Source organism: Homarus americanus, unplaced genomic scaffold (assembly GCF_018991925.1).
Source record: "Homarus americanus isolate GMGI-L3 unplaced genomic scaffold, GMGI_Hamer_2.0 scaffold55640, whole genome shotgun sequence".
In the NCBI taxonomy this organism is placed as follows: Eukaryota; Metazoa; Arthropoda; class Malacostraca; order Decapoda; family Nephropidae; genus Homarus; species Homarus americanus.
The window spans coordinates 2,658,420-2,684,524 of NW_024713650.1; the positions used below are offsets into that span (position 1 = coordinate 2,658,420).

Below are 26,105 nucleotides of genomic sequence, written 5' to 3' on the forward strand. Positions count from 1 at the left end.
AAGTATAAAATTAATTTTTGGGGGGCTATCAGAACAGAAATACCACGGTAACAAAACTAAATATATCTGATGACATTATACAGTACACAGATTTTGTATCTTACGTCTTGCTGTTTTGAGTTACCATTTTGTATAGAAGGAAAAGAGGTACAGCTCTTCTATAGACAACTTTTTATTTTGGTACTCAGTTTTTTTTCAGTACGGTATTAATAATAAGTATCACGAGAGTACGGTACCAATAAAAAATTCCGACGTTTATAGTGCCGACGTCACAGGACACGAGAGGTTTGAGCCTTCGGCTACACGAGACCGACGAGGCATTATACACTGTGGTCTGCCGGGCACAATAAATCACTGTCATATCCCGACCTCTGACTGACAAAATTGTTATTGCTTGGTATGTTCCTTCCTATATACTGTTATGTTCATTGAGAATACTATATTTACCCCAGGCCCCATCTAAGTGTGCAGCATATATTTAGCATTATTCAAGTGTGCAGCATATGTTTAACATTATTCAAAAGGTGCTGTCCTTCATTTCTCTACCTTTAATTTCGAGCTGCATCAATCAGCCTATGAATATCAACAAAAATTGACTCGCTTATTCCCAGAATAAAATTAATTTACCAGCCCGTGCTAATGCAGTCACGTTCCCTGCTCTTACCTCACCTATTGTATGTACTTGCTGAGGCACAAAGCATGAAGACATTCTTATTTGTGTAAGTGCATTTGGGTTACAAAAGCAATATGCAGCAACTTTCACAAAATCCTAAGTTCACACACCTCTCTGACACATGAAGGTAACAAGGAAGATGTAACCGAAATGTTTTGGCAAGATTATGTATCGCCGAGGCTCGAATGGTGAACGTTATTATGAAGACTGAAATGGTGAAGCTTTCTTATGAGTGCCATTAAACCTATAAAGGTGTATAATATTAATGCACAATCAAATCTGGAATGGTGAACAGTATTCATTAACCCTTAACCCTGGAATTCAGAAGAAAAAATTATTTAATGTAGATTAATACTGTATGTACACTACTCTTCAATGTCCTTTTAATAACTACTGTAGGCAATATCCTACCTATAATTACTGTGGAACAAATAATAATAAATAATAAAAAAATATGGTAAATGGGTCAAAGTTATCTCTGTATACCCTGTAGTAGTGTACACAAACAAGAACTAAACTTTGTCGGCAAAAAGTCGTCAGAGGGCCTGAAGTCAAACGTAAAACATGATCGTATCCTCAAATTCTCCCCATCTCCTCTTTACAACAACTGCATTACGTGTACCAGAACTCTTGTAGGGATCAGTGTCATTAACAAATTTCAAGAAAATCTATGGACGTGATGGCATGGGCGATTTAACATTATCCAAATTACAGTATAAGTGACATACTGTAATTATATTCACTGAAATCACAAGAATTTAACAGAATAAATATTTAACTCTTGATACATATAATTGATAAAACATTACCTTAATGGCCACCTAGGGCCATAAAAAAAATAATATATCAAAAATAATTATGTAAAGACAACATTATTTTACAGCTTGTCCAACTGCAAAGATAAATTGAAGATAAATTTCTGTATCTTAATTTATCATTTTATATTAAAATCTTTTTAAGGTTGCAAGACCAGAGCACAACCTACAGGTACTGTACTAGAATCTACTCTTAGTGAATATACTAACTTCATGTCTGAACTACAGGAACCACTCAGATACATTCTCACATTACCTCTTACAGCAGCCAGCAGAAATATTTAACATACTGTACTATATTGTATGATCCTTTAACAGTACAAGCCCAGATGTAAATTATCAAGTCATCAACAGAATGCTACGAGAGAATATTTAACAGAGGGTGAGGTTGGTGTTTGTATGTGATGCCCATAATGTTGAAGGGCAGGTGTAAAGAAAAAAATATAAGGTTTAACAGGTGACATTTATTTAATTTCATCTATGTAGGAGGTGTGAGTGAGAGAAGAAAAAAAAATTTATGGTGAACGTATGGTGAGCATTTTAAGAAATTTGAAAACTTCCAAATATTTTGAGAGGAATTTTGCAAGTGTTAATACTTTTCACAGAGGTGCACCACTACTCCACAGCATCTATAATGATGCTCTGCTGTTTATTTTGCTATACTGTACTGCACTGTACTTTTGCAGCTCTGATGCATTGTGCACAAGAGAATTAATTGAAGAAAACTATTCCATATAACTCTGACTAGTCTAACTTGTTTACTGTGCTCTACAAGACTACTCAGGTCAGTGCTGGGTGAGGTTTACATCTCTGTGTAGATGTAAGTAATCGCTTCTACTGTGTTACACCAAAGTGGCGGTAAATTACATTATGGTAAAATCCTCGGTGCCAGTCTTCCAGAGATAAAAGCGAAACAATAAACACTGACACCCCCATCTGCTAAATAATGTAATCATAACAAGATGTAGGATCTTTTTACTGATTTAACTTCTAACTTGAATTCCACCACTGAAATTAGTGCAGCAATACTGTAAAGCCAATATTATTATTATTTTTTTTTTGTAAGCCTTTCCCTCTATGGTGCAAGGTGATCTTACAAGAATACTGTATTGTCTTCATTTGTGTAATAACTGCCTTGGTAATTCTGATACATATATCATCACACTTTATGGTGCTCACTCTTATAAGAACACAGTATACTGTACACAGTACTGAACCTACATAACACATTCAATTCATCTCCATTATTTGTTTGAGATGTCGTGTTCACAAACTGCCCCACCCTCATATATATGCAAATACACACCACACATGGACTCCCACTATGCAGATGAATCAAGGGATGATAACATGCAGTTGTTCTTGTACTTGGTTGTGTGATAAATGCATTTACAGGTGATATAAGATTTATCAAAATCTATTACCACATGAATGTGTACTACAGTAATGGACTTAAAGAATAAGGAGAAATCTCCTATATGATCAACAAATCCTTAACTTTCAAAACCTAATACTGTACAACAAAGTCAATTACATAATGAACATTAAACTACTGACTCAAAGAAAGTTTAATAAAATACAGTTACAGTATAAACATCCAACACCTAACTGGCTAAAGGGAATACAACCATGGCTTATCTTGTCATGAGACCAGACCAAGCACAACTAAACCAGAAATTATGTCAACAATGGTAAACCTTTTTTGGCTAACACCAACTTTCATATAAAATTGTCACTAGATATACATATACAGTGGGTCACCCATGTGTAACTCTGAATGTTAAATAACCTACCCAAATAGAACATGGTTTGCCTCACTACTAATACTAGAACTGTATGACTGGTAAGGGGCTAAATAAATATAACCTTTGTTGTGAAGACCAACTCTAACCTGACTAAGAAAAACAATGAATTATATGTACGAAATACTGTGTTTGTGCAGCACATACCTGTATGCCTTTCCTAATGGTCACAGATGAAACGTTATACTTTACAGGTATTGTATAGCAAAGAAACTAGCAGTAAATTTTACTTGGGTTTTTGTATCCTGGACTTTTGACCTGAAAATTAATACAAATAATATGAATGAGGTATAATCCACCGGTGAAGTTTGGTAAAGATATGAGTAATACAACTTGGATTATTGTGCAGGGGATCAGTGAGACAGAACCATGGAAGACAAGGCGACAACATCGGATGTGAGGGCGAGAAGTGAAAAGGGAACTGAAAGAGGGCTGGGGGCATGGAAGGGCGATGTCGACCCACCCCCTTCCCACTCAAACACGCATGCATACACACACAGATATGCACGATTCACACACAATAAATTTTTGCCATAATTCGGACATACACAAAATAAATATTATGCTTCAAACGTGATGGCCTCAACTTCACTGGTAAGGTAAAAGAAGAGCCTACTTCATCATCAAATAACTAATTGAAAATAATCTGACTAACACAGAGTACTTTCTGATTTTATTTGAATAAAAGCAGAAATGTACTTATCCACTGGATAAAATAAATTAAACTTGTTAACACTGTTAAAGTTTCATCTACTAAAACTGGTAGGGTCATTAAACATTCATAAGTTTTAATCTAAAACAGAAAATAGATAAAATAAAAATAGCTAGCAATGGCCGGCTCAGTGTTATAAACTGACTGACCTGTAAGTACCCACAATATTTGTTTAATACTGAATAAAACATTTATTTTCTATGAGGCCAATTATAATCTAAGGTGAGCCTAACAAACTGAATCTATATCCTTGTCCTGGTATATCAGAATCTGGTTATACAACAGACCCTACTAGTGCATGGCCCTCCTGGTGTGAACAATACTTACTCCCTCATACAATAAAAACTATTAGTGTATGACCTATCCACCTCCCCCACATGTGGCAGTGACTCAGGCCACAACATGACAAAAACAATGTCTCTATTATTAACATATTTCCCTTTAGAGTTGTGGTAGTGTCAGGGTAAAAGTAAAATATATCAATAAATGATTAACTGTAGCACAGGGAGTGTTTGTTCAAACTGCTCTAACCATTTCCTGTTACTCACATAGGGTTGTCCATACTCAGGTGTTCTCAGAGGTTTTCTCTTATTGTTGTATTTTATTGCCTGAAATATTACGAAAGGTTACCAATGGTTACAGAGAGTTTAACAATAATGGACCTACAGTATTAATATTGTGTACTGTAGTCAATGATTATGGTAGTAAGTGAACAACTACAATTAAAAAACTGTGCATACCTTCAGGAATGAAGAAATTAGTTCACTATAACATGTTTAGCATCCACCTTCTTGCACCCCAATTTCTGGAGGAAAAAAAAAAAAAAGAAGCCTACTAGAGGATCCTGGTTTCCAACGTTCTTTTCTTTTCCAGTCCCTGGCAGACACACCCCCACACCCCTTCTTAATACCCACCCACAGCTTTACCACAACCATCTATTACTCTGTAGCTTTATAAAATTCTTGAATCTTCAACCTCTGTATGTTAATGAGTTTACTAAGCTCTACACTTATTATATATATATATATATATATATATATATATATATATATATATATATATATATATATATATATATATATATATATATATATATATATATATATATATATATATATATATATATATATATAATCTGGCCAATTGAGTCTTTGTTGTGAAATAGAGGACTAAACTATCATAACATCTAGAACTTATTGCAGAACACATTCAAGTCACATATCCCAATCTGCCCTAATTAAAGACATGCATTCACATATACTGTATTTGAATAAAGTATATACTCAAGGGGAAACACTAATTTTCAGAAAATTTTACTTCTAAGTTTGTGATTAAAGCACTTAAGTGTTTTCTTCTTATAAAAATTTGTTCGCTCTCCCTGTACAGTAGTGCATCTTTTATATACAGTACAATATTCTTGTCAGTCTTTTTTACTGTAAAGAATGTAAGGGTCTTTTAAAAGTGGGAAAAAAACATAATTTACCTTTCTCATCAAAACCAACCTTAGCTGGGTCTCTGCTCCTGTACTACGACAATTCCAAAACTTTAATTATACATCCAGCCTGATGTCTAGATTTTGAATTTGGCACTTGGTTTCATTTAAGGAAAGAATCTTTTTAAATACATTTACTTTACATAAAATAATTAACAGAGAAGCTTCAGCAAATGCATCATTAAATATCCTTTTATACAATGAATGATACACAAGTAAATGATCAGGTAATGCTTTCACAACAGAATAATAAAAAAGTACGGTACTGTACTTAGTGTTGTTGTGTGCGATGAGTTCATATCTTTAAAATAATACACTTGAATCTGGTTTACTTATCCAACAAGGATAGTAGTAATTTACAGCCATTAGTGAAAGCATAGGACACCACACTGTTGAATGTGTAAATCAAGTGACTTAGTTTTCAGAACTACATCAATAACTGAGCACATGGATCACTGCACAAGGCAGTTAATGACATCTGTCTGTATCTACAACAATACTTGGACTAACTTTCTACTTTTCTGGCAATGCACTTTTCTGAAAATATCCTCCTCGGTCAGTCACTGTCTCGTCGGTCCGCCCGAACCTTCGGACTACATAGAACCAGTCTTTGTGAGGATCTTGGTTATTTGTTTGTCCGTATCTTGTGCTCTCTCTATTTGTTTGTGGTACTCGTGAAAGCACGGTACAATGCACAGATTGGTCCGGCACTCGGGACAATGGTATTTGGTCTTGCGACGGAGCACTCTACCTTGGGGATCGGTAGAGTTCCAACAGAAGTTGCAGCCCAGAGCTGGGCCGCCACGAAGGACGGGACAGTGGCCGGGGGAAGATGTTGATCTTAGTGGTGCAGGAGCTGTCACTGCTAACTGAGGTGCACTCAACATGCTTCTTCCCATACCTATGTCCAAACCTGAATCCTGTGATACACTCTGCACCAAAACAGATGGTCCAGGTTGTAGCAACTCAGGGTTGTGTGTCATGGAAGGTCTGGTCATAACCGGTTCCTCACTCAGTGCACGTGGCAATCGTGGGGGGCCGGTAATGCTACAGCCGCTCATGTTGTAGCCACTACTGCTGCCGATATTAACATTACCGCCATCTTCTGAGGGTGTAAGACGTATCAGAGGCACCTCTTTTTTTGGGGTAGAATCTGAGGATATTTGGCTTTCAACAGAGGAGGGTTTAGGCTGTATAGGTCGAAGTTGAGACGACTGAGATGTCATTGGAGTGGGTGAGGGTCGCTGTTTCACAAAGACTTGCATTGGAATTACCTGTAGATGCTGTTGAGCTGCTGAGGTGGTGGTAGCAGCAGTGGTGATGGTCGTGGTGCTGGAGAGGCGTTCTATAGAATGTGACGGAGTGTGTGTCAGCACGCTTGGATGCGAGCGCTGCTTAGCCATAGGCGGAGGGCCCTGATGAGTTGGAGGACCACGAGCTTCTGGATGTGAATGTTGTTTACTGATTATGGGCGTTGGTGCTAATAGAGGCGTAGGGTGTGAATGCTGCTTTGGTAATGGGGCTGGTCCCATAGAGTCTCTTGGCCCCATCACCACAGCCGGCACCTGGAGGAGCGTAGGTTGAGTGGTGGTTAGTGTTACTGACCCTCCACTTAATACCATGGTGTCTGGCACAATCAGTTCTGTCACCTTTTCCACTTCTCCCTTTAATTCTACTTTCATTTCTCCCTTTATTTCTACTTTCATATCACTTTTCCCTAAGTCATGTAACTGCTGATGTATTTTTTGTTGAGCTTGCTGTTGGTGTGAGGTGTCCCGATTCTCCTCTCTCCGTTCTTCTCCGCCTGCATCGCGAATGATGCCGTGCTGTCGCTGCAGCACTCCACGTTTACTGCGACCTGTATAAATGAACATTATATAAAATCACACACTTAAGCAATAAAATTATAATAATGAAGAACATAGATTAAACCTCAATAAATAACCATTACTCATAAAACAATACAAAATAAGCCAATGGAAGGCAATGCAAGAAACGTCACAAAAAATAATGGATGTCTACACATTAAATTTTCCTTCTCGTAACCTTATTTAATACATGTGAACACAATAACATTTTATTAAGTTTAAAATACAGTACACAATTAAACAATTTCTTTTACAAATGCAGTATTGTAGTTTTAATTTGTTCTGATAAACTAAAAATACATGTACACAAAGTAAACCAGGTTAGTTAAGGTATTGATTGGGCACAGAAGCAACAATACATTTCATTTATGCACGATAAAAGTCTGCATAACATTTTACATGACTCTGGTACAATAATGCCTGAGAAGCAGTGAGGTATTATAAGGATGATAAAAGTTAAAAAGCCATACAAGGAAGCAATGAAGATATAACCAACCCCAACACAAAAAAAAAGTACAATTTAGGCTCATGCTTTAAGTCTTCACTATATCAAGCTCTCTTAGGGTGTCTAGGGAAACTCTCCCATACTCTTGTTACGTATGGAGTCAACTCATTTAATGCTCTGTGGGGTTGTTCACAGTTTCAAAAGGTATAAGGCTGGCATATTGCAGTTTCTTGTAGGGTATTAAAATGAATTGTCTAGATGATGCCTTTCATATTTCTATAAGAGAAATCATTATCATCTGATAAATTTCACCATCAAGCACAGATGATTAAGTAAGAATGGCAGAGGATTGCACCAGTAAAGGAAACACACCCAACCCAATTTGCCAGGACCCAAACTCAAGCTCAAACCGTTGTACTGTAGATATGGGCAAGGAGCGTTTCTCATTTCTAATAAAACCGACAAAACACATCATATACTGTACAGTACTGTACAGTTAAAATTCTTAATGCTTTTTTGTTTGTCTTCCATCATATATTAAGAAAAGTTGATAACCAGAATATAACATGCAGAAACAAAACTATAGTGTGTCAGAACAAAATAAAGCATACGAGCAGAATAAGTATCTCCATTAGCCGGAATCCCTCTTAACCAGAACTCTCCGATAGCAGGAATTGAAATTTTCTTGGAAAATCATTCCCAAAGCCGGAGTTTTTCGGAAAATTCCAGCTTTGGGAACGATTTTATGAGGTGCACATTTTCTGGAAAATTTGGAGAAAAATTTTCCAGTACCCAGAAAATTCCGGGGACGGAAGAGTTTTTTCCCGGGTTTGAGAGATGAAAATCGGGCTCGTTTTCTGAAAATTCCGAGAAAATATGGGGGATATTTTTCCGGGTTCAAGAAATGACGTAATGCGCAATTTTTGGAACTTCCGAGAAATTTTTTCGGTTACCCGGGAAATTCCGGAGATGAGGTTTTTTCCGGGCTTTGAGAAAGTCATCTCGTTACCCAGAAATTTCTCATTCCCAGAAGTGCTCTGCACCAACTGTTCCAGTTAACGGAGATATCACTTAAAAGAAATACAATTACAGTACTGTACTATACTATAGTGTAAAAGCACAGTACTGTACAATATAAGGTGCATAAGCATATTTTAAGGTGCTTCAACACAGTATAAACTGCACTGTGCAATGAAAATGAGTCCAACAAGCCTGACAGCCTATTAGGTGCAGTGTAGATACAGTACACTGAAGACTAATACTTATGTACACAAAGACAGAGTAATTGGTGTTGCACTCCAACTGTTAACTGGTACCTATTATAAAGTTGGGTTGACTGGGGGTGCCCTATTCAGTGGCTGGCTGATAACCACAGTACATCATACAATGAATTAGCACAGTATTAAAGTGCAAGCTTAAATACTTTCCAAAAACGGTTTCACACCTCATATGAAAGTTTATTTCAATAAGCAAAAATTTTTAAATGCCTGAAAACACAGGATTTTTCTTACTTGAAAAATGGTAACCTTATCATTTATGTTGAAGAGCACTTAGTAAATGTTCAAATTTTCTCATGTGTGCCATTAAATGTTTCACAAGGTGTCTGGGTTATGAGTTTGTCACATTCACTGTCAATCCTCAGTCTAACACACACACACACACTGCTCTCAGTAAGAGGGTCTACTTGCACAGAATAAAAACACACAATGAAAAAAGCTTTAGTGCTAAGTGCCCACTAAGCTGATTGCCTAATAAGGGGTACTGTGTGGCACAATTGGCGTAAGTAAAGTTGGTTAGAGGTACTGTACAGGGATGAGCAACTGGTCAGAGGTACAGGAAATACTGTATATGATTTGTTGGAAGTACAGTATTGAGTAAAAGTTGTCACGGGCTAAAAGTACAATCGGCCAAATCAATGATGTCATGATTTTCAGAATGTTCAATGAGAAAGTTGTATGTTGCAACTACCAGACTCGCCTTATTTTCGCTTTTATTTTTTATCTTTTGAGGTGGAATGCAATTTTATGAAATAATAACAGAAAATAATTCATAAATGCAAAAATGATTTTTCATAAGAATACTGTAAGAACAAATCATGTAGTTAAAATTCTAGTACCAAATAGTTTTAAATTAAATGCGGTAATACAACATACGAGATTATCGCTCAGAGACATACAGGAATAATTTGTGGGAGTAAAATTGGACGTCAAAATTAAATGGCAAACAGTATGTAGTGTTAAGCTGAAATGAGTATCAAATAAAAAATATGATTTGAAATAACATTCATACTTAGTACATTTATATCAAGTCTTTACTGAATACAGTACAGTATGCAAAAAATTTTTTTTTCTATATTCACCGCCTCGATGTACGATGACGTACAGCGGGAACCATTCATAAAACAAAGCTTTGAGGCTTAGGTAGGGATAAGCTTAGTTGAACCTTTTATTATTAAAGTTTTTTCTCCCAAATATTTATGAGAAAATTAATTGTCACTCGTATTGCATTTTTAGTACCCAAGCATAAAATATTAAACATTACTTAAGATAAAAACAAAAACTTTCAGAGAAACAAATGCCTTTTATATTTTTCTAAAGGTATAAAAAAAAAAAGATTAAAAAAGGAAATGAGCCATGTGCAGAATATTCTTTACCTAGAAGTAAAAGTTATGGTCTTGTTATCGGATTGGCTGTCTTTTTTTATCTCTGTACACATTTTCATCTTACAAGCATTGGATTGTAATATAGCTCTTATATTATTACTACCCATCTAAAATACCTTTTACCTGCAAAACAATGAGGGAAAGCTAGAAAACGGCTAGGCAGCAAGATGTTTGGCTCAAGAGTTCGTTAATTCAAAATCATCCTACAACGCCGTCCAGTCTTAGATGTAATTGCAAGATACTGCAGTTTGGACAAATCATACTAAAAAACAGTGAAATCACTTCTTAGGCCAATTGCAGTACAGGAAGTAAGAACAAAATTTTACTTAAAGTTCGGGAGATAAAATAAACAAATTCTTGGATGTTTGGGATATGATGTGTGATTGGCTGAGCATAAAAACAGGGGAGGGGAGACCTTATGTTATCCCCGAGGTCTCCAGAGATAAGCATTCAGTACAAGAAGCCAAAAGCTAGGAAAAAAACAGCCATTAACGTGGACATCAAATAGTTCGGGACATTGTTGGTACAGTATACATATATTTTTTTTAAATCAGAAGGTCAATGACATCATTACAATGTCAGATGCTCCAAAAAAGTGAGTGACAAAATAATAGGGCTAAAAAGATGAGCCTTGCCATTTGTGATATTATTTTGTGAATGATAAACTTAAAACTGTGTATAGTTTGAGAGCTACACCTCATCACTATTCACTTTGAACCCCATCATAAATATCATATATACAATATATATATATATATATATATATATATATATATATATATATATATATATATATATATATATATATATATATATATATATATATATATATATATATATATATATATATATATATATATATATATATAGTCAGTAGTTCTGCTATAACGCGATAATTGTGTTCTTGTAAAATATTGTGTTATAGAAAATCGCGTAATAGAAATAACAGGGCTTATGGAGAAAATAGGGTTAGGTGCAGATTACTCAAAATCGAAAAAATTTAGTAGTTAGCCTAACACAAAGGATAGCACAGTCTAAATAAATGTTACATTCATATCTAATAATGAAATCATACAGTAAATGTAACACTTTACTTGATGGGGGAGAAGGGTGATTTTGAGGTTGATAACATCGAGCTTCTCTTCAAGTATTATATCCTTTCTTTTACGATAATCACCGGGAATTCTATCATCAGAACGCTTTTTGGAGATATTCTTATTTACCATATTCACAGTTAATACCACAAAATTGGAGAAATAGTAAGCAAAAATCGCGTTATGGCAAACAAGCGTTCGCGTTACACAAATATTGTTCCGAATTCATAAATCGCGTTAGAGCATATATATATATATATATATATATATATATATATATATATATATATATATATATATATATATATATATATATATATATATATATATATATATATATATATATATATATATACAGTATATAATGTTTTCCCCTGCCTAACTATGTCAGACTTCTACAAGATAGTAATTAAAACTTCAATAATTGCTTCATCGTGCTTAATAACAACAGTATGGAACTTAAAAGAAAAATACTTTGTTTACTTTTCGTTTTTTGTTTTTTCAAAGGCAGTAAGATACGGTATAAGGAGACCCACATCTCTGGCCCTAACAGAAGAGGAATGGGTCAAAACAGTCCTTCAATGGCTATAAATGACTTCTTCCCAATCAAGTGTTTTACCTTCTCAACTTGAACACTCTGTAACAGTATATAATCATGAAATATGATCACATGCCTAGAATAAGAAAGGTGTTACCGGTATATATATATATAATATATTTATCAACTCACAGTTTAAAATCTGAGATATTAAAAACCCTCACGGTCTTTCATAAATCACAAAGTTACTTAATACAAACTGTACAATAATATGTTTTCTTTGATTAATTTTATATAGAGGATATTATTTTCATCTTATATATGGTTACCTTACAGTTTCATTAGGATCATGTGAAAGCTTTTATTACAACAGCAACACACACTCCTTATTTGCTGGTGTGTGAGGTCTCCCACATTCTAGGGGACTTAATACATACAAAATTATTCACACGATTGCCACAAAAATCTGTAAGGCAATGTTATGTTTTTGGAGACAACCTATATATCAACGGCAGGCAACGTGTATATTTTAGGGCTCGGTCCCGTATCCTATGTTTCCCCATAAAATATAAATGATACAGTATACATTAACGTGATTCAATACTGTGTAACAATTTTCAGTCCGCTCTTGTATTACAGAGCATCTACTATGTAAATTTTTTTTGAGACACTCTGTACAGTATGGCATATCAGTAGCAGCCACTTTTTGTCTCGCAAAGTCTATCATCTACTGTAGTCCCAGTAGCATTTTATCCCATTGTATCATTACCATTTTTATACTTTCATGATACAGTATTTGAGTGAATATTTCTACTCATTGAGCTATTAATAAACAGGTACCGCTTATCATCATCTTCCATGGCTGCTTTTTCCCAAATTCTCGGCCCATTGTTCTTTAACGGTGCTTATCTAATTCTCAGTTCAACGTCCTCCATTAATAACTTTATTATATTCTCAGCTTGTCTAATTCTCGACCTTAAACTCTCCATTTCTTTTTTTTAATTTTTGGGAAATTTATGAGCCTGTTGCAACAGCCATTAGAAACCTCCATGAATACAGAACTTGTATATTATTATCATCCTGTAAATATTAATTCAGAAAAAAGTAAAATTCCACCCTTTTCCTCCAGCCAATGTCTTTTGTGTGTGTGTGTGTGTATGAGGGGGACAATTAGGGTAACCCATCCACCTGCAAGAAGTCCTTTCAATGTCAACAACTTCTGTGGGTTGAAGTGAGATTTGGTAGGCAACTTCACTTCACAAATATCAACTCTTATTTACTAATCAGCATTTTCCATTTTTTTTTACCTGACTTGGCAGTCCCTATTTGACTTGCAAACTTTAGCAAGGGAACACACAACATTTAATGAGTATATTGGTTAGTTTTTTTCCAACAACTCTGTTTCACTTGTGATTTGAAGAAATTTTATCATGAATTTACATATTCATTACTGTATTACTATGGGAGAAAATTATGTTTTGGGCATCTGTGCAAAAATTTCAGAATTCTGTACAGTATCTAGATTCATTTCCTGTAATATAATGTTAGTAACTTGAACTGGAGCCAACAGCACCTCCCAGGTGATCTTGGTTTCATCATTATTATTGAAACTCCTTGTTAGACTTTACTTGGTAATTTAGCCTTTAACTGTCCTCTTGGAATGAACTTAGTTTATGTACCTCACTTTTATTTTGGCAAGCTTGCTTTTGTGTGAACATAATTGGTGTAGCGGTGTTCCACCGGGATATTTGTTTATTATATCAATTCCAGTACCTCGGCTAATGAAAAAATCAAAGAATATGCTTTCAATTGCATCCTGGCATCATCTCCTGCAGTACTTCAAATATGTTTTCAGTATTTAAATGTCAACTGGAATTCAATTTCTAGTTTTTCATCACAAACTCCCCAAGCATCTAAACATGACCATTTCCTTTTGATTTTATTTCCCGGTCTTCATTCCTATTGCCAAATTTAGCTTTTTATCATCTTGTTTTCCTTCATTTAAAGGTTTTGGCTCATCCAAGTGAATTAGCTCTAATTTTAATGTGGTCTGTTGTATCTTTCAGTATCACTCATTGTCAGTTTCTTGAAGCAAGTCGTGATAGCCCTCGACACTTACATACAGTATCGTACAGGTACACTGTCATTTGATAAACTGTACAGTACCGATTTTTAGTCAATACACTAAAGTGGTCAAAACGGCTCATAGTTGTACATCTGTTCGACCTGACCTCTTCATTTAATGTAGACCTTTTACTTCTATATCTCTAGCCAGAAACAATGGACATGGTTTTGTGGCAGCAACAATAGTAAAAGCGGAGACTCCTTCTTGCTCAAACTCTCCATCGACCTCAGATACATCTTTGTATGCACAAGAACTCGTCACCTTTTTCTTAACCAAACTTGTCCTTTCATACGGTTTCCCATTTTGGCCCAGTTATAAATAGAACCTTCCTTTAAGACAATTTATAACCATCTGCAATACAGAAAGTGTGACCACCTGTAAAACAGAATTTACGTAATCATCTCGTACGACAAAATATATCGCACGCGCGATGAGAGGAAACGGTACACCTATTGTGGGGAAAAGTAAACCCCCAACAACAGGTTCCTTGATAAAAGCACGTACTGTAAGAAATACTATGGTAGCGTAGTTTTTCTTAGTCTTTAAGTCGAAGGTGATGATAAAATGGGAGAAGAGTACCACCACTATATTTTCATGATTTAGTTCTGCTTACTTTTTAAAAACCATACTGAACAGCTGCAGATTTTTACAAAATGTACATTCTTCCTAAATTTGAGTACAGTAGTTACACTACATATACTGTATATAAAGGTTAAATTGATTTTCTGTGATGCAATATTCCTTTGGAAAAAAAAGTGAGAGAGAACTCTTCACAGTTTGTCATGACATCAGCAGAGATCCTTTGTCACTCACAACGGCATCAACAATACTCGACAAGCTGCTTCCTGTGCAGTGAGAGGTCAAACATAAATCTTTACAAGAATTAAACAACATATTACTGTTTAAAAATGGCAGGCCATAAAAACTGTATGTGGTATTACCCTACAACACTCATCATTACTGTAGAAATTGGCTGACCACATCCCTGGGTGCGAGTCATCCAGTTTGAAACTCAAAAATGTATACAGTATTGTGTGTGTGGCGAGTTAAGGAAGCCGTAGTCTTTCCTCTGTTGATGTCAAGCCTGTTTGACCAAATGGTTTGGGATTTCTTCAAATTGTATGTATTCACTTTATTATGAAAAGTGGTTCATCACATTGTCTTGTTCGTTTCTGTGAAAATGCGTAATCGGTACAGCAATATGTTTTTGAGACCTTAGAAATCTTAGAAAATGCATTTTTATCTGAAATTGTTGTTTAAGGTAGTTTTTTTTTATTTTAACCATAGACACTATGTTAAGATCATAGTCTAAAGTGTTTCACATCACAATTTGTCAATATCCTCAAGGGCAATTTTCCATAAATATCAAAATGGCTGAGAACCTATTCTCTTTGCTCTGAAGAAAGAAAATATAAATCGATGAGCTATTTTTTTTACATGCCAGTCATCAACTCATTCCCTGACCAGTGTAATACCTGTAGGAAATGATTCACCATCAGTAGACAATCACTATTTCCTTTAATTCAACTCACAGAATACAAAAGAAATAAACCATATCAGTACCCTGCCATGGAGGGTAGCATATGCTTAAGTTATTTGGCTTACAAAAGGCAAATGTTAAGTTTTCTCTGCTATTTGCTGATATTTGTAATGTATTGGCAAACTGCACTTTTTCTTGAGGCATCCCAGTGCTTTGTTTAGTATGTCATGTTCACAATGTACAGTTAATATCCAGTTCATACATTTATTAGTCAATTTAGCAGAGACATCTGAACAACTTGCTTCTTAATAATAAATAATATGGCTTCACTAAAAAATGCTACATACACATGGTTCAGTCAACACACAACTGTACACAACTTAACCTAGTGTGTTATAATTCTAGAGGCACTAGACACACTTTTGGTGGCAGAAAATTTTGAAGTGATACATTTCACGCATAATTGGCTTATCGAACGACCTCAACCCACTTTTGACATCCTGAGCTAACATTACAGTTCACTGAAGAACCAAAGTTCATTGGTTGGGAATAAGCCAATGTGGCAGTGTGACTCACTGAACAGCCAGCAATCAACCAACTGTAATGGTTGTTTGGGGCACCAAAAGCAGGTGAAGCTTTGTCAATTTGTCAATTGATATGTAAACAAAACTTGCAGGTGGTAAAATAACTCTTTTTTTTTAATACAGACTGTAGATCAGCATGTGATAACTAGACACAATGTCCAGGTGGTTTACAGAATTAGTGTTTATTAGAGCAAAGTTGAGATGTAGTCTTCAAAACAATAGATAAATACTGCACTGTACTGCATAACTAAATAGTATATAAAACTACAACTACATTCCACAGGGACTTGATAAGTGTTTCTAAGCTTCCAATGAACACCGTTTCTCTCATATACAGGTACAAGTATATGATAGTCTCATATATAAATCAACACACATCCCAGGATTTGTGTTTAATAGCGAGTTTGGCTGAAAAAGACATTTTCCTCGTGAATCATAAAAAGCTGTGAATTCCCTCTATAAAATATTAAAAAATGTGGAAGAGAAGATAGCAGTGTGATATTTACTCTCACTCACAGTGTTAAAACTCTGGAACTGGCCTCTGAATACTGATATAAACAATTCACTTACAAATAAAAAATAACACTATTCATTAGTTGTATAAAATTAAAATGTTCTTATGCTTTTAAATGCCAAGGACAGACATCATCTTTGAGCCATCGGAAAACAAAATATCAAACAATTAGTTTGATTACCAAGATTTCCCGTTTGTTAACTTGACACGTGAACATCAGACAATTTACCCCAAATATCAAGTGAAACCAAGTGCATTACATGATGGCTGATAAACCTAACCTAACATGTACCACACTGAAACAGCCTTAATAATTTTCCTTGCAATATTTTTTTTCTTTTAAACTAGCAGAAATGTTTGCATACAACAATACTTCACCAAATACTGAGTAAAGAAACTTTTGCATACAACAGTATTGAGAGGGTCACTACCATCTAAACAGACTTTGTTATACTTGGAGACTGCACAACCATACATGTAACACACAAACATACTTCCCAGATAATAATTACAGTATGTGGTGCAATGAAGTAAGAATTTCGGTCGAGGTTTCAACAACGGTTAGTTTATCTTACATCTTACACGTGATCTCTTATTACTGCAGTACTGTATTGAGTAATATATACTGTACAAGTCTCTTCTAGTGACATGGCAGATTTGTCAGTCACAAACAGAACCAGGGGATAATTCTATACTGTTGGTTTTCAGCAAAAAAAAAAAAAAAAAGGCTTCGATGTTATCCATGTTGTGTTCTATACTGTACAAGGCATTACCTGACTGCCAATAACTTCTCCATAATTCAGCAACAAACAAGATATAATGATCAGGAATGCCACTAGCCAAGTTGTCAAAGTCCTAGATACTCTTGTTATAATCACTTTAGACACCTCAAATAATGATGTACATACTGTAGTGTACAGAATATAATTTGAGTACCTTCCAAAATTAGATATAAAAACATACTCGACATCAGTATTTAGTTTGTGTATTGTAAAAAAATAAATAAATAAATAATAGATATATATATATATATATATATATATATATATATATATATATATATATATATATATATATATATATATATATATATATATATATATATATATATATATATATATATATATATATATATATATATATATATATATATATATACTCTTAAGTGTCATTAAGGGCCATATCTTTCCTTAATATAATGAATACAAAATAATTTATCTAAATATATATAGTAAAGGCATTACTTCACAAGCTTCCACTCTGTCAGTCAACAAAAAGCAGGATGATAAATACTTGAGAGTGTACCCGAGGGACTCACTCACATATGTTAAGTATGGGATTAACAGTCAACTGGGGGAGTTAATGAGTTGCACTAAACTTTCCTTCCTTAAGTTACCAAGCCAATAAATTTATCATTATAGCTGAAGACAAAAGTACAATGGATCCATAAACTTCCAAAATAATTTATTATAATGTCTTCCCATCTATTCTCCAGCACTGTTTTGTGGGCATTTAATTAATATACAGGGTATGATATAAACATTTAACACAAATGTGTAATTTTTCATATATAAACTGTCGAGCTGTTATGTAAGGGGAAAAAATCCAAGGTGGTTCATTTTCCGAGCCGATAAGTTAGAACACTGTAGTGGAGAGATTTGCAAGTTTTTTGCATAAAAATTACATTTATGTGCATATTCATCAATTCTCACCAACATTAAGACTTTGGCTTCAAAAGAGTTTTGCTGGCAATCATCAATGGTAGAATTGCTTCCTGGAGCCCAAATGCAGCAGACATTTTTACCATCCTTGCCAACACACAGCACTCTACAGGGAGTGTACTTTTATCAGCAAATGAACAAAACGTTAAATATCTTCATTACCAAACATGTTTTAACAGTCTTTTGTGACTATATTGGGAAAACAGCACCGGTGTGTTAAAGATATTAACGGGACATTACAAGAAGCAATGGCAATTATACACCCTTTTTTGCAGTCAGAATGAAAACAAGATTCCAAACATATCAAATGCTGGTAGATGATCAATGTGTAGTCGATCCAAGAATACCGTAATCCAATTTCAAGGAAACTTTCATTTTCAAAAACTTGGTAATTTTCCTTCAACTTCGTCTAATACTGTACAGTACAGTACTATCAAATTCATGTCAGCATACTATGACAAATGAGGCAGCCTCCTCTAGTGATTGAAGTAATGGATTAACCCTGACTGGTGTCAACACTTAGCAGAACTCATATTGTCATCTAACTTTCACTATTGTAGAATATGACTTGCTTTTCATATGGTCTCTGAAATTGAACTCTCAAACCATTACTCTCACATACACAAAAACCTTCCAACTTTCTGCTATTTAAGACTTTTTTTTTCATATCCTGTTGTTGTGGGTATTTACTGATTTTCCTTTGTCTAAATATGATAAATGGTCTTTGCAAACTCCATAACACATTTTCAAAATATTCAGAAAACTAAAAGCAAAATAATGGATAAGATTACCATTGTGTTTCACGTGTAGATTCCTAAAATACACTCGCGTCTTTTGTTACAATCAATTCACCGGGACACCAAAAATTAACGAAACACCGTGCAACAAGTACTGTACTGCATCATCAAAATGTTGCTTTACATACCACCATGTGGAGAATGTATTGAATTCTGCTCCTATTCTTACAAAACATTTGACAAGAAAAATGCAACTCTCAACCTCTGCACACTTGTATTATGCTATCATAATAAATAAAAAGAATTATAAATAATAATAATAATGATAGTACTATGTGATAGTTCGTACTGAAGATGTTTCTTGTAATGACAAATTAAGTCGTCCAAACTGCCAATTATGGCATCACGTCAACCGCCTCGTCTATTTATCGGTTGTCAAGTTAGTGTTTTCAACATATACTTAATAAGTGTTGTATTGTCAAACAATTTCCGTTTATTTACAGTATATACAGAACTAATATAAATCAGAAGTAAAAAATAATTAATTTTTGTTACTCATAAACCAGCCAAGATATACACCAATCCAAAGACAATATACTGTATGTGGTGTCATATGCTGTATACTCATAAATACAGCATACATTTAATTTGTACACACACACACTGTTAATATTCTAAATTTCTCATGTCAAGAGATAACTTTACTCTGTGATACCATTATAAAATCTCAGCTCATTTCACACATTTTATAAATATATTAAGTGATTATCAGTGGCACCTGTGACACACTAATACATACTGTATACCGTACCACTTCTGTGGCACCTTATTGGCATAAAATTTTCTGCTACCGAAAGTTAACTAATAAGAACGCTCGTAACTACAACCTAGGAAAGCCCAGTACATAAGCACCATCAATCACACTTCTGACTAATAAAAGCATTTGGACTATTGGCACTAGACATACTAATACAGTTCTCTAATTACGAAACTATACGGCTTAAGACATGCCGTTGGCTAATGGGAGTTCCAGGATATATCGAGATGCATAATTTACTTGATACGGATGTTCAGTGCTCAACGGTGAATCTGAAAATGTGTTTTACCGATTTTATCAATTGGAATTTCACCATAATCCACTGCTATAAGCAACACAGGGGAATGTCATTTCCTCAGCATAATAACTTTCAAGAAAATAAAGCCACAAATGAACTCTCACGAGCACGAAGCGGCATTCTGACTCGGCACGTGAAAAGACATACAAATGCAGTACACAAATTACAATATCATCAGGGTTGTGTTCTTTCAATATGAAAGATCAACATCCAAAATATTTTCTTCATTTTAAACCATCATTAATACTCACTTCCTTGGTACTATATTTACTCAATATGTACCAGTAAGTAAAAAATCCACCAGTATAAAAATTATACATATTAATAACCTCCATAATTTAAAGATTTCCAAATACAGTACACTGAATAACAGGTTATATTTATCAAAGTTTAATTACCAAACACATTCAATGTGTGTGCCCAACCATTACAACGTTGGGTGTCATGTGCCCTCCACAGAGTACAGTACAGTAATGGCTTATTATTACCCACATAAAGTAGCATAACATATGCTTTTGTAAATACTTGTACAAAAAGACTTTCACTACCAGTAAAATAAAGAGTTGTGCTTTCCAGATATTTCTTAACAATGCATTTCAAGAGTTACACTTATTGTGAAATGCTGCTTGATACAAGAAAGAAGTATTTCCAGAAAGTTTGACCTTTGGCAATGAGGCGTTACACTGTAGTGCAACCAGGGGACGGTCATTGGCCATCCCTGATAGTCACAAATATTAAGACTTTCCTTTGAAATGACCAACACCAATAACAGTGCTGTATCATAAGAAATACTGCAAGAGAGGGTTTGTGCTACAACAGAGTTCAAACAACTCTATTTTGTTCATCACCAACATGTTTACCTTCTGCAACAACCACAGTAGTCTCTTTTAATAAATATTACAATATGCATCTTTGAATGTCTTAAAATTTTCCTAAATACTTAACGCATAAACACATTGTACAAGCTTCATGGTCGGGGGAAAAATAAAGTGCCGTGTAGCGAGTCATACGAAAAACAAAATAACTTGAGGAATCAGATTAATCTTATGAAATAATATTCTTCATATAGAATCTGAAAATATAAATATAAAAGAATAAGCACATTTGCACAAAATATATATCATTGCCCACTATTTTCTATGGGCTTTGTGTGCCAATGGCATAGGATCACATAAACTGAGGAAGCAGACTAGTTTAAAGCTGTGTTTTAGAGTTGCAACATAGAGTACAAATGTTTTCAATATATACGACTACTCAGAACCCGATTGGATATAAAAAAATTTATTTGTGCAGTTATCAGTAAAACTAAATTTGTTTTTGAAGGTGTTGGGGAATAAGACCTTGCTTAAGTTTATTCTACCAGTTTGTGTGGGGTTGGATTAAGGGGCAGGAAACATCAAATGGAGTGAATAACGAGAAAGAAAGAAAGAAAAAAAAAAAAAAAGGAGAGAGAGAGAGAGAATAGTTGAAGACAAGTTTAGATAGCAACAGGAAATCGACAAGACCATAGAAATAGCCCACCCCACACACACACACACTCTATAGTATCCTCAAATTGCATCCACAGTATATTGAGTTAAACCTCTATCACCAATAAAATATTAAATAAATCAAGGAACACAGGAACTTGATACCAATGCAACTTCTTATGGCAATCACTGCTTTGACATAGGTCTTTCATTTTGTCACTGGTAATAGCTTAATTTTTCCCTTGTAACTCACTATTCAGTTATTTTATATATTATAATTAAAGGTAATGGTTATTTTGCTGTTAACTGGCAATCAACAGCAGAGAAATATTAATTTGCAGTAACCAATCAGTCTGGTTTGTTCTAGAGATGTCACATAACATTTTGAAGTTGGCAAAAAATCATCTTCACAAGGCTTCCAGATAATATCCAACACTTGTACAGCACTAAAACTATGACAGTTAATTTGGCCAACATTAGTTGCCCTGTAAGCACTGTAGTTTCCTGTGATGATGCCTTCAACTCAACCAATTAAAGTTTCAGGTAACAACATTAACTAATCGTAGTGTACTTCATTTACATGCACAAGGCAGGCAATTAAACAATCAGATAAGTTTGTGGTCACATAAATGGGCAAATGAGAGCACTCTGCGCAAAAACAAAAATTCTTGAGTGATTCGCCAGTTCAAAGCAAAATATCTATTGCCGTAAATGAAATGCCACCCAACAATCTTAATCTTATGCTCCCTGACATTTATTAATGTCAGTGCAGAAGCAAAAGCACCACAGACTGGGGGGCCTCTGACATTTACCTTCAGGGGTTCTTCAGCAAATGTTACCTAATGATCAAATAACTGGTCCATTTAAGCCTAAAAGAGCAACTCACACACTTGTAGGAACTTGGGATAGGGTGGGGTTAATATATAGGAACAGTTCTTATCTAGGAGTACAATGGAACTTCCCACAGTTTAGTTCACAAAACTCCCACTGGCTGAATATCTTTCTTGTCCACAAGTCATGTTTCACTAAGTAGCACAAAACTGTCTTCTGATATACAGCAGCAGATATGTAAATGTCTACAAAATATACTATATACAGTACCTTGACACTCCACGACCAAGTGAACAAGAATATAAAAAAGATGACCAACTTCATCATTTTTTAAGACTTGATTTGATTCCACTTGTTTGCACATACAGCATAGTACTATTATTATACCTGTCTAGATACTGTTATGACAATCTTACACGTAATCACGATTCCGGTTGGCCAGGTGTGGGCAATCTTACTTCACTAGTAGTCTAAGCGCATCATTAATTGTGATGCAACAGTTAGGTAATAATCCAGCATACCCCACAATGGTGGCAGGCACCGTCTTTTTTATGCAAGATTATGTACTGTACCACCACAAAATGGTTCCCTGTATAAACTCCCTCGTGCTAACACAGTTTGGCCGGCTTTCATTTGCCGATAAGTCTTAGTGCATAAAATGTGTAAAATTCCCTTTGGATGGCTTTATGCTTGCCATGATATGTCATCGATTATTTCACAACTTTAACTTCCCGTGAGGGGGAAATGTAATAGATACAGAAGGGAATATTTATGATCTGTTGACTCGTGCTCAGTGATACATACACAAACCATAAATAATAGTCGCTGGTATGACAAAATTATTAAGATAATGTTTCCCTATTAAAAGTGCGAGAGGAATAAATGACTAAACAGTAAGCAAATCTACATACAGCATAAAGGCACCCAGAAAATGGGGAAGGGAGGTGAGTCTTCATCACAATGTACCTCTATTGTTTGGCTCAGAAAATTGGGAGCCAAATCAACACTTTAGCATCCAGAAGACTCAGGCGGGAAGACCCAAAAGTGTCATATCTCAGCACTGTCACTTCCACATTTTTCAGCAGCCTTTTCAAAAAGAAAGATCTAGAAATACTGGTAAAACCGTTTGAAGATAATTCATTTCCGAAGTCCTCTCTTAAAAGACTAGCAATAACAAATTTAAGATACAATTGTGTTAGCATATAAATCTTGGACTTTAAAATTCCAAATATAAAACTCCAGAACTCCTCTTGCTGACATTAATCAATGCAAACTCTCAATATGAGTAACAGTGTAACCTTTTCCTTCCAAATAAGGAAATCAATCCTATTCTGAGAAGCCATTCCCTCACTGAGCCACCTAGCTCCCTATTACCTCCATAAATTCTTCTGAGTCCCACGAAGAGGTAGAGGTCTGAGACTTTGTTAATGTATTATGGGAGTAGGGCACACTGCCACAATGTGATGGCCCCACAAAGCACACCAGTCATCACCCCAAACTGGATCATTAAAAGAATATACTCTCTTCCAACTCATATCATTAAATTCACACAAAAATATAAACACCAAAGTCCCAAGACTATATGGCCACCAATCAACAGGATAAAGTACACTCAGCTTCCAACAGACATAAAGAAACATCCACTCTCTTCCTTGTGTGTTTGAAAACTTTAAAGTACGAATAATTTAATTATATTTTTTAACAGAGCCAAGCAATAAAGGAGCAGGTAGTTTAAGTGGCACTGAAGACTCCCAAACCTTCTTCCCTTTTCAGAGCATCTTCCTCCTTTATTGGAATATAATATGAAGATTAATGATTTTTTAAGTCTTTAATTCCTTTATAAATTTATAAATTCCAGTCAAATGTCAGGATCCTGGGAAAACGGTAGTCAACCTGTACACTTGATGACTGTATATAGTCACTCCTGACTGGCACTTGCCCAGAAAAAGTGAGCTACTACTTATCCGAGGTTATGTGTAACTTCTCACCCACATGCCATACCATCTTCATCATAACAGTAACACCAAAGTAAGAGTAATAATAAAACTAAATCACACTATTCCATCAAGTGATAAAAATTTTCCATAAATATTTGAGAACATGGCAATAAATTATAGTCATTTAATGTCCAATGTCACCATTGTCATGCTGCCCAAAAAAAAAAAAATTATATATATATATATATATATATATATATATATATATATATATATATATATATATATATATATATATATATATATATATATATATATATATATATATATATATATATATATATATACACACACTTTCCTCTTCCTGTGTCATACCTATTAACCTCTTAACCATGGGGATGTCATTTCTTATATATTATTCAGCTAACACCAGACAATTTTACTCAGCACAGAGAGGACCCAGTACACAAAAAGTTAAGGCAAGCATTTGGTCACATGTTATTGTGTCACGCCATGAAAAATAATTAAATAAATAGAACACTGCCGAGTTAAGATGGAAGTACTGTACAGTATAAACTTCTTCACAGCATAACCTTATGGCATCTCAAGGTATATCTCAAGTAAACAGTGTACATGTAAGATATATTTCTGTGGTATATTTCAGATATATTTCTGGAGTAAAACTCAAGACATATTTCTACAGTATACCTTAGATATGTATCTACAGTATACAAGATTTAATGTTTCTCTTAGGTAAAAATATCCTATCATCTCTCCAATAGATCTCGCATACATCAGGACACAAACTGCCGCCATCCTTCCAGCTTACAAACCGTAGTTTCAACTATAATCAGCCCCAAGCTTACGACTGCAAAAGACGAGGTGCTTTCAAGACAACACAAATGAATTGAATTCTGAATAAATGTGGACTATTAAAGTTCACATTAGTGCTGCTGCATCGAGTCATTCTGTATTTAGAGTCGACAAACGATTCAACAATTGCAATCTTAGATTACCAGAGATAAGACTAAAACTTCACCACTACCTACATCAATGACATCGTAAGCTAGAATATAAATACATAAACAGGTAAAATTAAATCACTTCATAATAAGCAGGAGGCTGAAGTTTTGGAAAGGATATTTTGGTGAAAGGGTACAGATGTATTGCAGAGGGAATTAGCAGGGTGGTACAATGTATTTTTGTTTGCAGTGATGCACATAGAATGAATGAAAAAGCTACATGTTAATGGATATTCTCACCCACTCATTTAAAGCGAGTTAAAGAACAAGGAATGACATATAATAATGGATTATTAAAGGAAGATGTTGTTGGGTTGCCTGGCTGGTATAATAGCATAGTGAATGAATGGTGCAGGACTGTTACCTCCATGTGTATCATATATATATATATATATATATATATATATATATATATATATATACAGGTACTATTATCTCTACAGAATACCTGAGGTAAGTGGTAAAAACA

The 26,105-nt window shown here is 34.7% G+C and overlaps 1 protein-coding gene across 2 annotated transcripts in view; it reads right to left on the bottom strand.

The window, feature by feature from the left end:
• Positions 1 to 5,613: 5,613 nt before the first annotated feature.
• LOC121873343 (broad-complex core protein isoforms 1/2/3/4/5-like) overlaps positions 5,614 to 26,105 on the bottom strand; it is a 51,998-nt gene continuing 31,506 nt past the window's right edge. For both annotated transcript variants that reach the window (XM_042376904.1, XM_042376885.1), the window contains exon 8: positions 5,614 to 7,352. In XM_042376904.1, coding sequence (XP_042232838.1) covers positions 6,088 to 7,352 — 1,265 coding nt within the window. In that variant the 3' untranslated portion in view covers positions 5,614 to 6,087. The remainder of the gene's footprint in view (positions 7,353 to 26,105) is intronic.